This window comes from Entelurus aequoreus, linkage group LG09 (genome assembly GCF_033978785.1).
Source record: "Entelurus aequoreus isolate RoL-2023_Sb linkage group LG09, RoL_Eaeq_v1.1, whole genome shotgun sequence".
Taxonomy (NCBI): Eukaryota; Metazoa; Chordata; class Actinopteri; order Syngnathiformes; family Syngnathidae; genus Entelurus; species Entelurus aequoreus.
Window position 1 is genome coordinate 42,756,377 of NC_084739.1, and position 13,549 is coordinate 42,769,925.

General features: G+C 39.3%; 1 protein-coding gene across 4 annotated transcripts in view; it reads right to left on the reverse strand.

The window, feature by feature from the left end:
* The window catches only part of pwwp2b (PWWP domain containing 2B), a 34,394-nt gene extending 21,410 nt beyond the window's left edge, over positions 1 to 12,984 (reverse strand). For 3 of the 4 annotated variants that reach the window (XR_009827263.1, XR_009827264.1, XM_062058783.1), the window contains exon 1: positions 12,513 to 12,984. Coding sequence is in view for 2 of the 4 variants with exons in the window: in XM_062058783.1 (XP_061914767.1) it covers positions 12,513 to 12,652 (140 nt within the window). In the remaining 2 variants the exon portion in view is untranslated. Of the gene's footprint in view, positions 1 to 2,392; positions 2,496 to 12,512 lie in introns of all 4 variants that reach the window. The other variant, XM_062058784.1, reaches the window with a different exon arrangement.
* Positions 12,985 to 13,549: the final 565 nt, after the last annotated feature.

Below are 13,549 nucleotides of genomic sequence, written 5' to 3' on the forward strand. Positions count from 1 at the left end.
CGGGTTGCTCATGCGGCCCCCGGTAAAAATTAATTGCCCACCCCTGCTATAGAGCATTTTCTACTCGGGCTCCAGTACTCTGGAATGCCCTCCCGGTAACAGTTAGAGATTCTACCTCAGTAGAAGAATTGAAGTCCCATCTTAAAACTTGTTTGTACACTCTAGCCTTTAAATAGACCCCCTTTTTGGCCAGTTGATCTGCTGTCTCTCTTTTGTGCTCTGCCCCTCTCTCCTGCGTGTAGACGTTATCATGTGACCACGGATCAGCCTCTACGGATGTGACGCTAGCTGTTCACAGTCGGGAACCAGGATAGACCACTCATCTGTGCATCAGTTGGTCACGTCTCTGCGCTGCTGACTTGTCTCCATTCAAGATGATCCCCTGCTGGTCTCCCAGTGCACTGGAGTTTCACATGAAGTTGGGACCCGGGGTGACCACTCCTTATGCATCAGTCGATGACGTCTCTGCGCCCCCATGTGTCTACATGCAGGTGGATCCCCTGCTGGCCCCACTATGGGCTGGACTCTCACATTATTAACTGCATCCACTCGTCATCCATTGCACCGGTCACCCAGGGGGGGTCCCCACATCTGCGGTCCATTCCAAGGTTTCTCGTTTTTCCCATTGGGGTGAGTTTTTCTTGCCTTGATGTGGGATCTGAGCCGAGGATGTCTTTGTGGCGTGTGCAGCCCTTTGAGACATTTGTGATTAAGGGATGTATAAGTAAACTTTGATTTATTGATTGATATAAACTTTCCTTGCTTTGGCATATATATAGTGTTTTGGTTTATAATGAATCAGAATCAGAAAAGTTTAGCTTATTACTACTATGGAAACAGCGTTAGGGATGGACTGCATTTTGCATGTAGTTGAAAACACTTATTGTGCAAACGGTACATTTTTCAACATAATCTATCAGATATAATTTTAATACCAAAAAATCAAGTACTACCTAGGCATAAATCCTCCTGCAAAAAGCAGATAAGCAAAAATGCAAACTTCCATCAATCCATTTTCTACTGCATGTCCCCTTTGTATGCAATAGAATCTATTTCTATACTTTATTACAAAAAGATTTCTCAAGTGATTAAGGATTATACGTCGGTCGCCTTCCCAGACATTTCAAACTATTGTGCTCCAGACGCCATTCTACACGACTAAGCAGATGGGAACTTGTAAATGCATGGAGGTCTACAGCTTATTTGTGTGTGGCTGGGTCAAGGAAATTGGTATCAAGACTCTACCGGATAATATGCATTATTTTTGCTCGGGTAAGGTTGCATTTCATGATTTAACTTCGCGTCCACTTCCATGTTTGTTGCTGTTGCACACGTTATTTACAAGTAGGGTGTTAATGTTAATGTTTTATGTTCGTGTGGTTTGGATTTGATATCAGTGCCTGAAAGGTGATTGCCGGAGAATGAGGAAGTGTTGTGTGTCCGGCGGGGAAGCGAAGACTGACGGAGACGACGATGAAGCGTATGTAGCACTTGGCTTCACTGTAACTACGGTGGGAGACGAGGAAAGGCCAGTGGGTTGTTTCCTTTAATGTTAATAAGCTAAAAAGGCAAAAAAAATATGTATACATATATTTAAGAAAAATCACTGTTGTATGTATAAGTATTAACACATTTGTTCTTATATCGTTTTGCTCTCTTTTTCAATTGTTGCTGCTAATGTAACACAGGCTGCACTATATTCTGTTCTCTCTGAATGTTGAAATTAAGTTTGCCAAATATATAAACAGTCCATGAAGTCACTGTAAATCTAAACGCACTGACAAAGGAACGGTTATCAATATACTAATGAAGTGCACATGTTAATAAATGTACAATACAGTTTAGATCAACTGTATTGTACAAAAAGCAATACAATTAAACAGGATGAAGGTTGGCTCTACCTGGACTAGTTTAATGCTAACATATAATGGACCACCTCATTGACAGGCTAACAAAAATTAGCGGATCAAACTTGCACATCCATCCATTTTCTATACCACTTACCCTCATTAGGGTCGCGGGGGGTAAGCTGGAGCCTATCCCAGCTGATTTCGGGCGAGAGGCTGGGTACACCCTAGACTGGTCGCCAGCCAATCGCAGGGCACATACATACATAGACAAACAATCATTCATACTCCCATTCATGCATAAGGAAAATTTAGAGTCTCTGAAGAACCTAACATGGATATTTTTGGAATGTGGGAGGAAGCTGGAGTACCTGGAGAAAACCCACACATACACAGGGAGAACAAACTCCACACCACAGAGATGTAAAAACTCAGATTTGAAGACTCACACAGTGTTGATTATAGATTACTGTCGATAGTAATGTCAAAATTAGGGTAGTTTTTGCAGGTTTGAACAGAAAAATGCATTAATTAACTTGAAATACCTTCTTTTCATGACTTTCTTTTGCATAGAGCCAACTCCATTCCAGGGTTGATCAGGTGTGCGACCAGCTGTAGCATTTTATGTTGACAGATGACTCAGATGCACTTTTTTCAAAATAAAGCAGAAACATTTTTATGATATTTGAAATGTTTTGCAAACTAATCATGGCCAGTAGTGCGTATATTGGCTATACAATATATAGCCATACATACAATATGCTGTATAATTTAAATTTGTTATCACGTTAAAAAACAACACATTTTTAAAGGTGTAGCTGCTTTTATTTGGCTGTGGCGAGGCGCTATGATCAATTACATGTAGGGGAAACCCTGAGTATTTTAGTATTGGTGTTTTTTTTTGCTTTCAATCATGTTTGCTTATTTCATCAATAATGTTTTGCAGCTTGTTGCTTTCGATTGTGTAGGTCTTGAGTGGATTACATAAAATCTCTGTCATAGGCCATATTTAAATGATCAGATATTGTTTCTGGGATGCATTAATAATAACACTAATAATGATAATAATTATGGTTTACATTTATATAGCGCATTAATTATTGTCTATTCTTGAGAAAAAACACAGACTGAAATATCCTCAATTATTGGTGTTGTTCAATCATCGAGCCAAACATGTTTTTAACTAATAATTTACAGATATTGCCAGATCAATATCTGTAATGACAAACAGTGATAGCGGATCATCAACTGTCATGTGGGAATTTCAACATTTCCTTGTCGCCTTACAACACTAATCTTGTAATTTCACTATTTTACTTAACTTTTCTGTGTACTCCTATTGCTTCTTCAAACCAAAAATTAGAAACAGTGAGTAAACTCAGATGTTTACTACTTGTTTCATTTGACTGGCCAACCCAGCTGCACTCCTTGTCACCTGCATGTTGAAAATTCTTGACATGTGGGAGTTGGGAGCTTGTGAGCAAGCTTGCAGACGTAAGACGTAGTCCCGTGTTTGCCACAGGACAGCGATCTCTTTGTGGTGGGGGACATTTTCGATTCCTAAATGCATTATGATTCAGATGTCTGCGATTTTGAATGAATTCTTAAACGGCTACAGTTCAATTATTTAAATCCGTTAAAAAAAGTTGTGTATAATTGGTCAAGATAATTATTGTGATTAAGTAATTAGTCATATCTAGCATATTATGTTTTTTAATCATAATCTATCATTTTTAATCGCCAACATTACAATTTCTTAATGCCAGTTACCTTGTTTCATATTGTGCTTGACTTATTGAGGGTGTAAAAAAGGGATGTAAGAATATGAAAATGTCATATCACAGTTATTGTGACCATAAGTATTATTGCAGTAATGTTGAATGTGCTCATTAATTACTTATACACACACTGAAATATTGTTACCAAGTTTTATTTAATAAATAAAACAGACACTTTCTTGGCAGGCGAAACATTAAGTGTTATTTTTAAGAGGCGTATTTTTTATTTATATTTCAATGTCAAATATGTTTTTCTTCTGCCATTTTAATTTGTAAAGGTTTTAGTTATTTTTTTTAATGATAAAAAAACGGGTGTTGGAGTGCTTCACTTTCAGTTTGTGACATCACGAGAGTTCACTTCCCGTTGTTTATTATTATTTCTTCAAGTATATAGATCGACAACTTTGTACGAAGAGAGTACAGCCTGTAGGTTCAGTGTGCACAGTTGAATAGCTTATTTGCTCAGACAGCATTGTGTTGATACAAGTTTAGATAGGGGTATGTACTTTCTCAATTGGGAAAGACGATGTCTCCTGTATTCATGTTAGCATTTAATCTAGCTAGTAAGATAGCGCTGGCTTGCTTCTCCAGTAAATGAGCGGTGTCCACAGTCAATAAGTTTATCAAAGTGTGGTTATCAATCACGGTTTTACGATAATTTAAATTTGTAATACTAACCGTCTGGAGTTTTACTGCAGTTTATTATTACACCGTTTATAGTTACATCCCTAGTGTACTGTAAAAACAATGGTCAGTCACACCCTGAAATGGACATTGATTGGCTGTCATTGTGTTTGGGCTTGTTTATAGCATAAGGCGATAGGTTACCATTGCTGGTACACGTGACCTACAAGCGCTTCTGGGTTGCACATGGTGGTAGGCTTGGGCCGATACATTTTGCTGGACGATAGATTGTCCCAACGAATATTGCCGATAAACAATATTATTGTCAGCCTTCTTTTGAGACTAAATTGAGTAACTTATAACAATAATACTGCTTTAAAGGCCTACTGAAATGACATTTTTTTATTTAAACAGGGATAGCAGATCCATTCTATGTGTCATACTTGATCATTTTGCGATATTGCCATATTTTTGCCGAAAGGATTTAGTATAGAACAATGACGATAAAGTTTGCAACTTTTGGTCTCTGATAAAAAAAAGCCTTGCCCCTACCGGAAGTAGCGTGACGTAGTCAGTTGTTCACCTCCTCATATTTTCCTATTGTTTTCAACGCAGCTAGAGCGATTCGGACCGAGAAAGCGACGATTACCCCATTAATTTTAAAGAGGATGAAAGATTCGTGGATGAGGAACGTTAGAGTGACGGACTAGAATGCAGTGAAAGACATATCTTTTTTCGGTCTGACCGTAACTTAGGTACAAGCTGGCTCATTGGATTCCACACTCTCTCCTTTTTCTATTGTGGATCACAGATTTGTATTTTAAACCACCTCGGATACTATATCCTCTTGAAAATGAGAGTCGAGAACGCGAAATGGACATTCACAGTGACTTTTATCTCCACGACAATATATCGGCGAAGCTCTTTAGCTACTGAGCTAACGTGATAGCATCTGGCTCAAATGCAGATAGAAACAAAGTAAATAAACCCCTGACTGGAAGGATAGACAGAAGATCAACAATACTATTAAACCATGGACATGTAACTATACGGTTAATAATTCTCAGCCTGGCAAAGTTTAACAATGCTGTTGCTAACGACGTTGAAGCTAACTTAGCAACTTAGCAACCGGACCTCACAGAGCTATGATAAAAACATTAGCGCTCCACCTACGCCAGCCAGCCCTCATCAACACAAGTGCTCACCTGCGTTCCAGCGATCGACGGCGCGACGACGAAGGACTTCACCCAATCACAGATGCGGTTGGCGGCTAGCATCAGCTAGCGCGTCTGCTATCCAAGTAAGTCCTCCTTGTTGTGTTGCTGCAGCCAGCCGCTAATACACCGATCCCACCTACAAATTTCTTCTTTGCAATCTCCATTGTTCATTAAACAAATTGCAAAAGATTCACCAACACAGATGTCCAGAATACTGTGGAATTATGAAATGAAAACAGAGCTTTTTGTATTGGCCTCAATGGGGGAGCCATACCTCTGTTCTACTGGCTACGTCACGCGCATACGTCATATCCAAAGGAGTTTTCAACCGGAAGTTTAGCGGGAAATTTAAAATTGCACTTTATAAGTTAACCCGGCCGTATTGGCATGTGTTGCAATGTTAAGATTTCATCATTGATATATAAACTATCAGACTGTGTGGTCGGTAGTAGTGGGTTTCAGTAGGCCTTTAAGTAACCCTTTTAAAAGCAATAAACCTTTATTTCTCATTATTTGTTACCATTGTAATTGAACGGTCATGAATTTTAATCATCAAAATAAGTAGAGACTTTCAATCGCCGCAAAAAGTGCACTTCAATAAATATTGAGCAACTTGCAACTAAGAAACTGTTTTGGTTTTTTTCAAATAATCATTTACTTAGAATTTAATGGCAGCAACACATTGCAAAAAAGTTGGCACAGGAGAATTTTTACCACTGTGTTACATGGTCTTTCCTTTTAACAACACTCAGTTAACTTTTGGGAACTGAGGAGACCAATTTTTGAAGCTTTTCAGGTGGAATTATGTCCCATTTTTGCTTGATGTACAGCTTAAGTTGTTCAACAGTTGTTCTCCATTGTCATATTTTACGCTTCATAATGCGCCACACATTTTCAATGGGAGACAGGTCTGGACTACAGGCAGGCCAGTCTAGTACCCGCACGCTTTTACTACGAAGCCACGCTGTTGTAACACATGCAGAATGTGGCTTGGCATTGTCTTGCTGAAATAAGCAGGGGCGTCCATGAAAAAGACGTTGCTTGGATGGCAACATACAGTATGTTGCTCCAAAACCTGTATGTACCTTTCAGCATTAATGGTGCCTTCACAGATGTGTAAGTTACCCATGTCTTGGGCACTAATACACCCCATAAAATTACAGATGCTGGCTTTTAAACTTTGCGCCTACAACAGTCCAGATGGTTCTTTTCCTCTTTGGTCCGGAGGACACGACGTCCACAGTTTCCAAAAACAATTTGAAATGTGGACTCGTCAGACCGCAAAACACTTTTCCACTTTGCATCAGTGCATCTTAGATGAGCTTGGGCCCAGCAAAGCTGACGGCGTTTCTGGCTGTTGTTGATAAATGGCTTTCGATTTGCATAGTAGAGTTTTAACTTGCACTTACAGATGTAGCAACAAACTGTAGTTACTGACAGCGGTTTTCTGAAGTGTTCCTGAGCCCATGTGGTGATATCCTTTACACACTAATGGCGCTTTTTGACACAGTACCGCCTGAGGGATCGAAAGTCACGGGCATTTAATGTTGGTTTTCAGGCTTGCCGCATACGTGCAGTGATTTCTCCAGATTCTCTCAACCTTTTGATGATATTACGGACCGTAGATGGTGAAATCCCTAAATTCCTTGCAATAGCTTGTTGTGAAAATGTTGTTCTTAAACTGATCGACAATTTGCTCATGCATTTGTTCACAAAGTGGTGACCCTTGCCCTATCCTTGTTTGTGAATGATTATAGCCAATCATTGCACCCACCTGTTCCCAATTAGCCTGTTAACCTGTGGGATGCACCAAACAAGTGTTTGATTAGCATTCATCAACTTTCTCAGTCTTTTTTGCCACATGTGCCAGCTTTTTTGAAACATGTTGCAGGCATCAAATTCCAAATGAGCTAATAGTTGCAAAAAATAACAGTTTACCAGTTCGAACATTAAGTATCTTGTCTTGGCAGTGTATTCAATTGAATATAGGTTGAAAACGATTTGCAAATCATTGTATTTTGTATTTAATTACAATTTACACAACGTGCCAACTTTACTTGGTTTTGGGTTTTGTACGAGCCAGTCTGCCCCACAACAAGAGGATAGAGAAAAAGATGAAGCTTACTGACAACATTGTCAGACTACAATGGCGGACTCGCGCAAAGCACTTCGGGTAAATTTCTACCATGTATGGAGATATTCGCTGACGTCCCAGTTGGGAAAATGGCATAATTAGGGCAAATTACAAACTACTAGATTGGAGGAAGTATGATGGAAGTATGAAGGAAGGCACTATAGTTTTATAACAGCTCCGTAATGCCGCCATTGTTTGATTTCTCATTTTCGGAACAAAAGTAGATCCCAAAAACACAAAAACAAGTACCAATAAGACAAGACAAGTTGGTTTTGCATAATAGCTCCCTTTTAAAGGTTTGAAAGCCAATATACATTCCAAAAATCATGAAAAAATGTGAATGTGATGGAGTGGATCCATACACTCTTTAAATTGGGATGGGAATATTCCCGGTTCCGATTCCACTTTTGATTCTGTTTAACAATTTGGTTCCATCACGGTTCTCTTATCGATTCTTATTTGGAAAAAATAAATAAAAAACGGTGAATTAGCATGAGTGTTGTTTAGTTTGGAGGTAACATGACCTTACAAAGCCTACAATGAGGTCTCAAGAGGCATAAATGTAGCATAGAAGAACAAAAACAATTTTGTAAATAAATATAACAAATTAATATTCTTCTGTAGAATGTAATCATGTGCAAATTACACAGGGATATTAGTAGCATCGTATATTAACTTATTAATACACTTTATGTGAGACATGTCAAGACTATTGGTTATAATGTTGATGATTATGGCTTATAGTTTTCGAAAACTTTCAATTGAAAATCTTACAAAATGTAATTCATGATGATCAAAATTATAACAAAGGCTTGACATATCTCACTTTGCATGGAATGAGTTAATATCACAGATTAGTTTCACATTTGAAGTTAATTGCGAACATGAAGTTAATTGCTGACATGAATAAACTTTTACACCACATTCTAATGTTACGAGTTTCACCTGTATAATATAATGACTGAAAGAAAATATGGTTGCCGGAAAACATGTGAACTGGGGCTGCCCGCATCAGAGCCAGTCAGTCTGTCGTCAGGCTCATCTAAAGGAGAAGGCATTCATTTCAATTGAACAAATAATAGCGCTAACATGATAGGAGTTGTTAGTTAGTACATGTTGTATTCAGATGACGTACTCGGGTTACCGCTGCGTGACTTTTATTTTTATTATTGTATTCTGAGTTCAAATGTTTCAGCTTATTGCTCATATGTCCTCCTCTTGATAAACTAGCAACCTTATAATTATTACAGGTAGCGCTGTTACAATCTTTTCTTGTAAAATGTAGTCAACTTTAGAATGTTCGTTGCGGCCGGGCTCTGACATTTTGAGATCTGATGTCACTAAGTGAAGTGCAGTGAAGTGAATTATATTTATATAGCGCTTTTTCTCTAGTGACTCAAAGCGCTTTACATAGTGAAACCCAATATCTAAGTTACATTTAAACCAGTGTGGGTGGCACTGGGAGCAGGTGGGTAAAGAGTCTTGCCCAAGGACACAACGGCAGTGACTAGGATGGCGGAAGCTGGGATCGAATCTGGAACCCTCAAGTTGCTGGCACGGCCACTCTACCAACCGAGCTATACCGGTTGGTTAAGCATGTTGCATAATGGCAGAATCGATAAAAGAAAAGAGTGAGAAAATGACAAGCCATTCCAAGGTATTGATACATTGGGAACTGGTTCTTACAAGAACCAGTTTTCGATTCCCATCCCTACTCTTAAGAAATACTTTCCTTAAGATTAAAATTATTCAACATCACTGAAGTGATGGGTTCAGCTATAAAATATATGAAGAATGAATGTCAGTGTTCATTTCACGGTGACAACGCAAACACATCAGCTTTAGCGTTAACTTGTTAGCATTAGCATTCGGTTCACTCGTGTTGAGGCTAATAACTACAAAAATGGACTGTCACCTACTACTTTTACAACATGTAATAAAGTAAATAGTTAATATTTGTTGTGTTTCACCTTTGTTCCACTCGTGTACTGCCTCCTTTTTTTCACATTTATCCAACAAAGTCTCAGAGTAGTAAGCAGCTGAGGTCGCCATTTCGAGTCAGGCTGAATACTTTATTTTCCTGTAGATACGTTTAGAAGAGCTGTCCAACTCTCATAGTTTAGCGTATTGAAATGAAGTTTGTAAAAAAAACAAAAAACAGCTTTAAACATCATACAAGTTTAAAGACTATATGCCTGAGCAAAAACACTGGAAGATAGTTCCACTGAGCAGCAGTCTGCAGCACACAAATATCACTCAAGGTCCTGCAAGTTGAAAGTTTCTTATTTTCTTTTTTCTCTCCTTTGTCAAATATTTTGTAATCGAAATATACAAGAAATAAGAAATAAACAAGTCGCTGAAAATGGTTCCTGAAACACTAAATCTACCCGGGTACGTGTAGCAAGAGCTGCACAATTAATCAAATTTTAATCTGGATCACAAATTTGGAAGCTACAATTAAACGAAGGTGCCACAAGCCGGACGCTAACTACGTAGCTAAAATGCTACCTCAGTGGTTGTATAGCAACCTGAAGCTATCCAGCAAGACAGAGTTTGGACACATTCAAAGCATTTCTGATCACGCAAAGTGATCTCTTCGACAGGCTCACATAGCTCTGACCGGCTGAAGTACGACAATTGTGGAAATAAACTCGTTAGAAGTGCCATTAGCATCGAAGCTCTTCGAATAGGCTGCGCCAGTGTGTTCAGGATGTAAACAGGATGTGACATAGGGGGCCCCGCCTCTTCAAAATGGCTGTGCTTGCGTGTACAGGAAGTGATGTCATCAAAATGGCAGCTCCCATAGGGCTTCCAGCGGCACACAAAATGAATTAATGAATAAATGAATGAAGCGTTTGTAAACAGAGACATGGTCCACACACAGAGGCATAGTTGGCGCAATGTAAATGATTGTAACCCGCAAAGGACGCAAATAGAGGTGTTCGTAACAATAAATATATACTGTATATAATATATGGAAATCTCCAAATATGGTACAGATTTACCAGAAGAGCTTTGCGCAAGTCCGCCATTGTAGCCTGACGTATTCAATAAGCTCCTTCTTTTTCTCTATCCTCTTGTTGTCTGGCAGACTGGCTCGTACATGCACATGCATCATCCACTGTTGCCATTACTGTTACAAAGTAGCATAGAGTTCTAACTTACATAAGTCAGTAGACTGGCTATGGATGCCCAAGGCATAGGAAACTACAACCTGGCTGACGGGAAGAAGACGCTGTCGAAGTGGAGGCACGTATATAAGATGGAGCATCCGGACGAGACGGTCAGAAGGCGGTTTGAAGATGGTTTGTAAAACATAATCTAAGCAACATTTTGACCAAGGAACTACCATTACTGTACATGTTGCGAATGTAGAAAAGCAATCATAATATGATCCCTTTAAGAAACAGAGTTACCTAACATGTTGCATCATATCTATTATAGTATTCCAAATCTGTTTGTGAAGGGCCGCGAGAAATAAATTAATTTAGGGGATGAACTTTAGTCCTTGTTGTTGTTAACTGTGATTCAGGTTGGCCTAAAAGTTATATTCATGTATTACAGTGACTGGTAAGCAATAATTTTGTCTGTGTTGCTTTCATCCGTTTTAGCAGACAAAGACACTGGATACCCCCACCTTCCTGTTCATTTGGCCTTTGATTGGAGCAAATAAACATGGATCACATGGGATTTTGAGGCCTACTCTTAGTAGGGACTCAGGAGTCAGAAGATTTCTATTTATTTACACATCCCCATGTACTTGGGCTTTATGTGTGGTGAGATTATTAATTAATGCACATTAAGGGCACCACTGGAGAACAGTCACCTCCGAAATAGTCTCCTGGTGAAGGTTCTTCAACTCCCCTTACGGAAATGTGCCCCTAAGGAACCGGAATATTCACCTTTGCAGGGACTGTCTCAGCACACTGTGCTGCCTGTGACATGGAACAGGCAGGGCCGGTCAAGCATACTAGGACACAGCGTATGACTCAATGCAATGTCATTTTATTTAGTATCCAGACACATCTTAAAGGTTTTAAATGATGACCTGAAAACAAGTACATCACATTTTTGAATATCCAAAGTTGAGGCCTGTTTAAAATGACTCCCGTGCCAAATGAAAAGCAATCCACATACTTAGGAAGCAACACTCAGTCCAATCTGATTCTGCTCATCTATTAATAGTAGAAAGAAAAAAAACTTACACAAGGTTTATAGTGTACATGTGACACATGCAGTGTTACATTGATACATGTGTGCCTTTAAGGCCCTCACATATCAACTGGGCTGACTTAAACATTCAAAATATACCCCTTTGAAGAGACAACATGCACAACTGAGTTTAGTATGGCTTTAGTCATTCCCTTTGTATCTGCAAATTCTACTGAAAAATGGCTGTTTATCAACACAGCTACATTAGTTTAGTTATTTTGCAAGGAAAATTATTTTTTGAAAAGTCAATCCACGACTAAAGTATAAGTATAGATACGGTGGGACAGCACATATTTACAAGATGTCGAACAATCATTTCGTGAATTAATAAATACGTGAGAGCTGATCTGTATGATTTGGCTAACAATAAGCTAGAGAGATGAACCCACTGACATTAGCTATTGTTCACATCAAGGCATTTTTAATGTCAGAAAATGTGACAAGTATGTCGCCACACATGCCTCTCTCGTAATGAAATGGCGCATTTAAGTCCGTTTATGGGACCTTTAAAGGGAAGAGTTATTTGCCAGGATGCTAGCTATCACTGTCAGCTACAATAAGCCATGTCTTTTGTATCGAGGCCCAGGCGGCTAACTAGCTAGCCGTTAGCAGCTAGCTCCGACGACAAGCTAGCCGCCAGCTAAGTGAAATTTAAAAAGAGGCAGAAATGATCAAAGTGAAAGTAAAAAATGACACTCACTTTTTGTTACAGTCGAGTAAAATCCCCGTGAAGCTCCGTTCTCGATAGGTCAGCGTCACCAGCAGCGTATCGTTAACTATTTGATCGATTGTGACAGGTACCCGAGAGCCGGCCAGCAGCTCCTCGGCCGCAGCCTCCATGTTTCCCGTGGCGAGGTGTCCGGCTCGGCGGTGCTCGATCCGGGCAAAGGGAGCCACGGTCGCGTCCGCTAAAGCTCCGTCTCCCCCTTTCGCTATTGAAGCAGGAGGCTACAGCAGGGCATAAAATGACGCCATCACCCCTAGCAAGTCAATTACACCGACACTGCCACCGCTGACATCACACTGAAGCACAAGTCTCCCAAGACAAGGCCTTCCCTTCCTCTGCCCCACTTGGACTCCATCGCCTTCATTATTCCAGCCTTCTTCCTCGGGAATGTCTCCGCTTTTCGACACCATCAACCGAGACGCAACATTTAGATGGATTTATTCGCGACAATGTAACAACATCCACGCGCGTTATTTTTTTATTATTATTACTAATATTATTATTAAATGATGTATTGTAGTAGTCACACGACGAACAGCATCAAATACATTTATTTAGCAAGATTAGATATATTTTAATTGTCTTTGGCAATATTCAATTCAGACATTTGGAAATAAAATGACAAAAAATGAAAGTCACTGATCTGGTCCATCACAAAGCAAAACAAAACCTACTCCATGGTTCTCCCATCGTTTTTATTTTATTTTTTAACAAACACTACTTCACAGAAAAACTTCTCCAACCCCCTCCAAATCCCACCCCCCGGATCGTAAATAATGTAAATAATTCAACGTATATACTCTGATGATTAACTTGTGTGATGACTGTATTATGCTGATAATATATATTTGTACCATGAATTGATTAACGTGGACCCCGACTTAAACAAGTTGAAAAACGTATTCGGGTGTTACCATTTAGTGGTCAATTGTACGGAATATGTACTGTACTGTGCAATCTACTAATAAAAGGTTCAATCAATCAATCAAAAAAACACCACCACAACGACC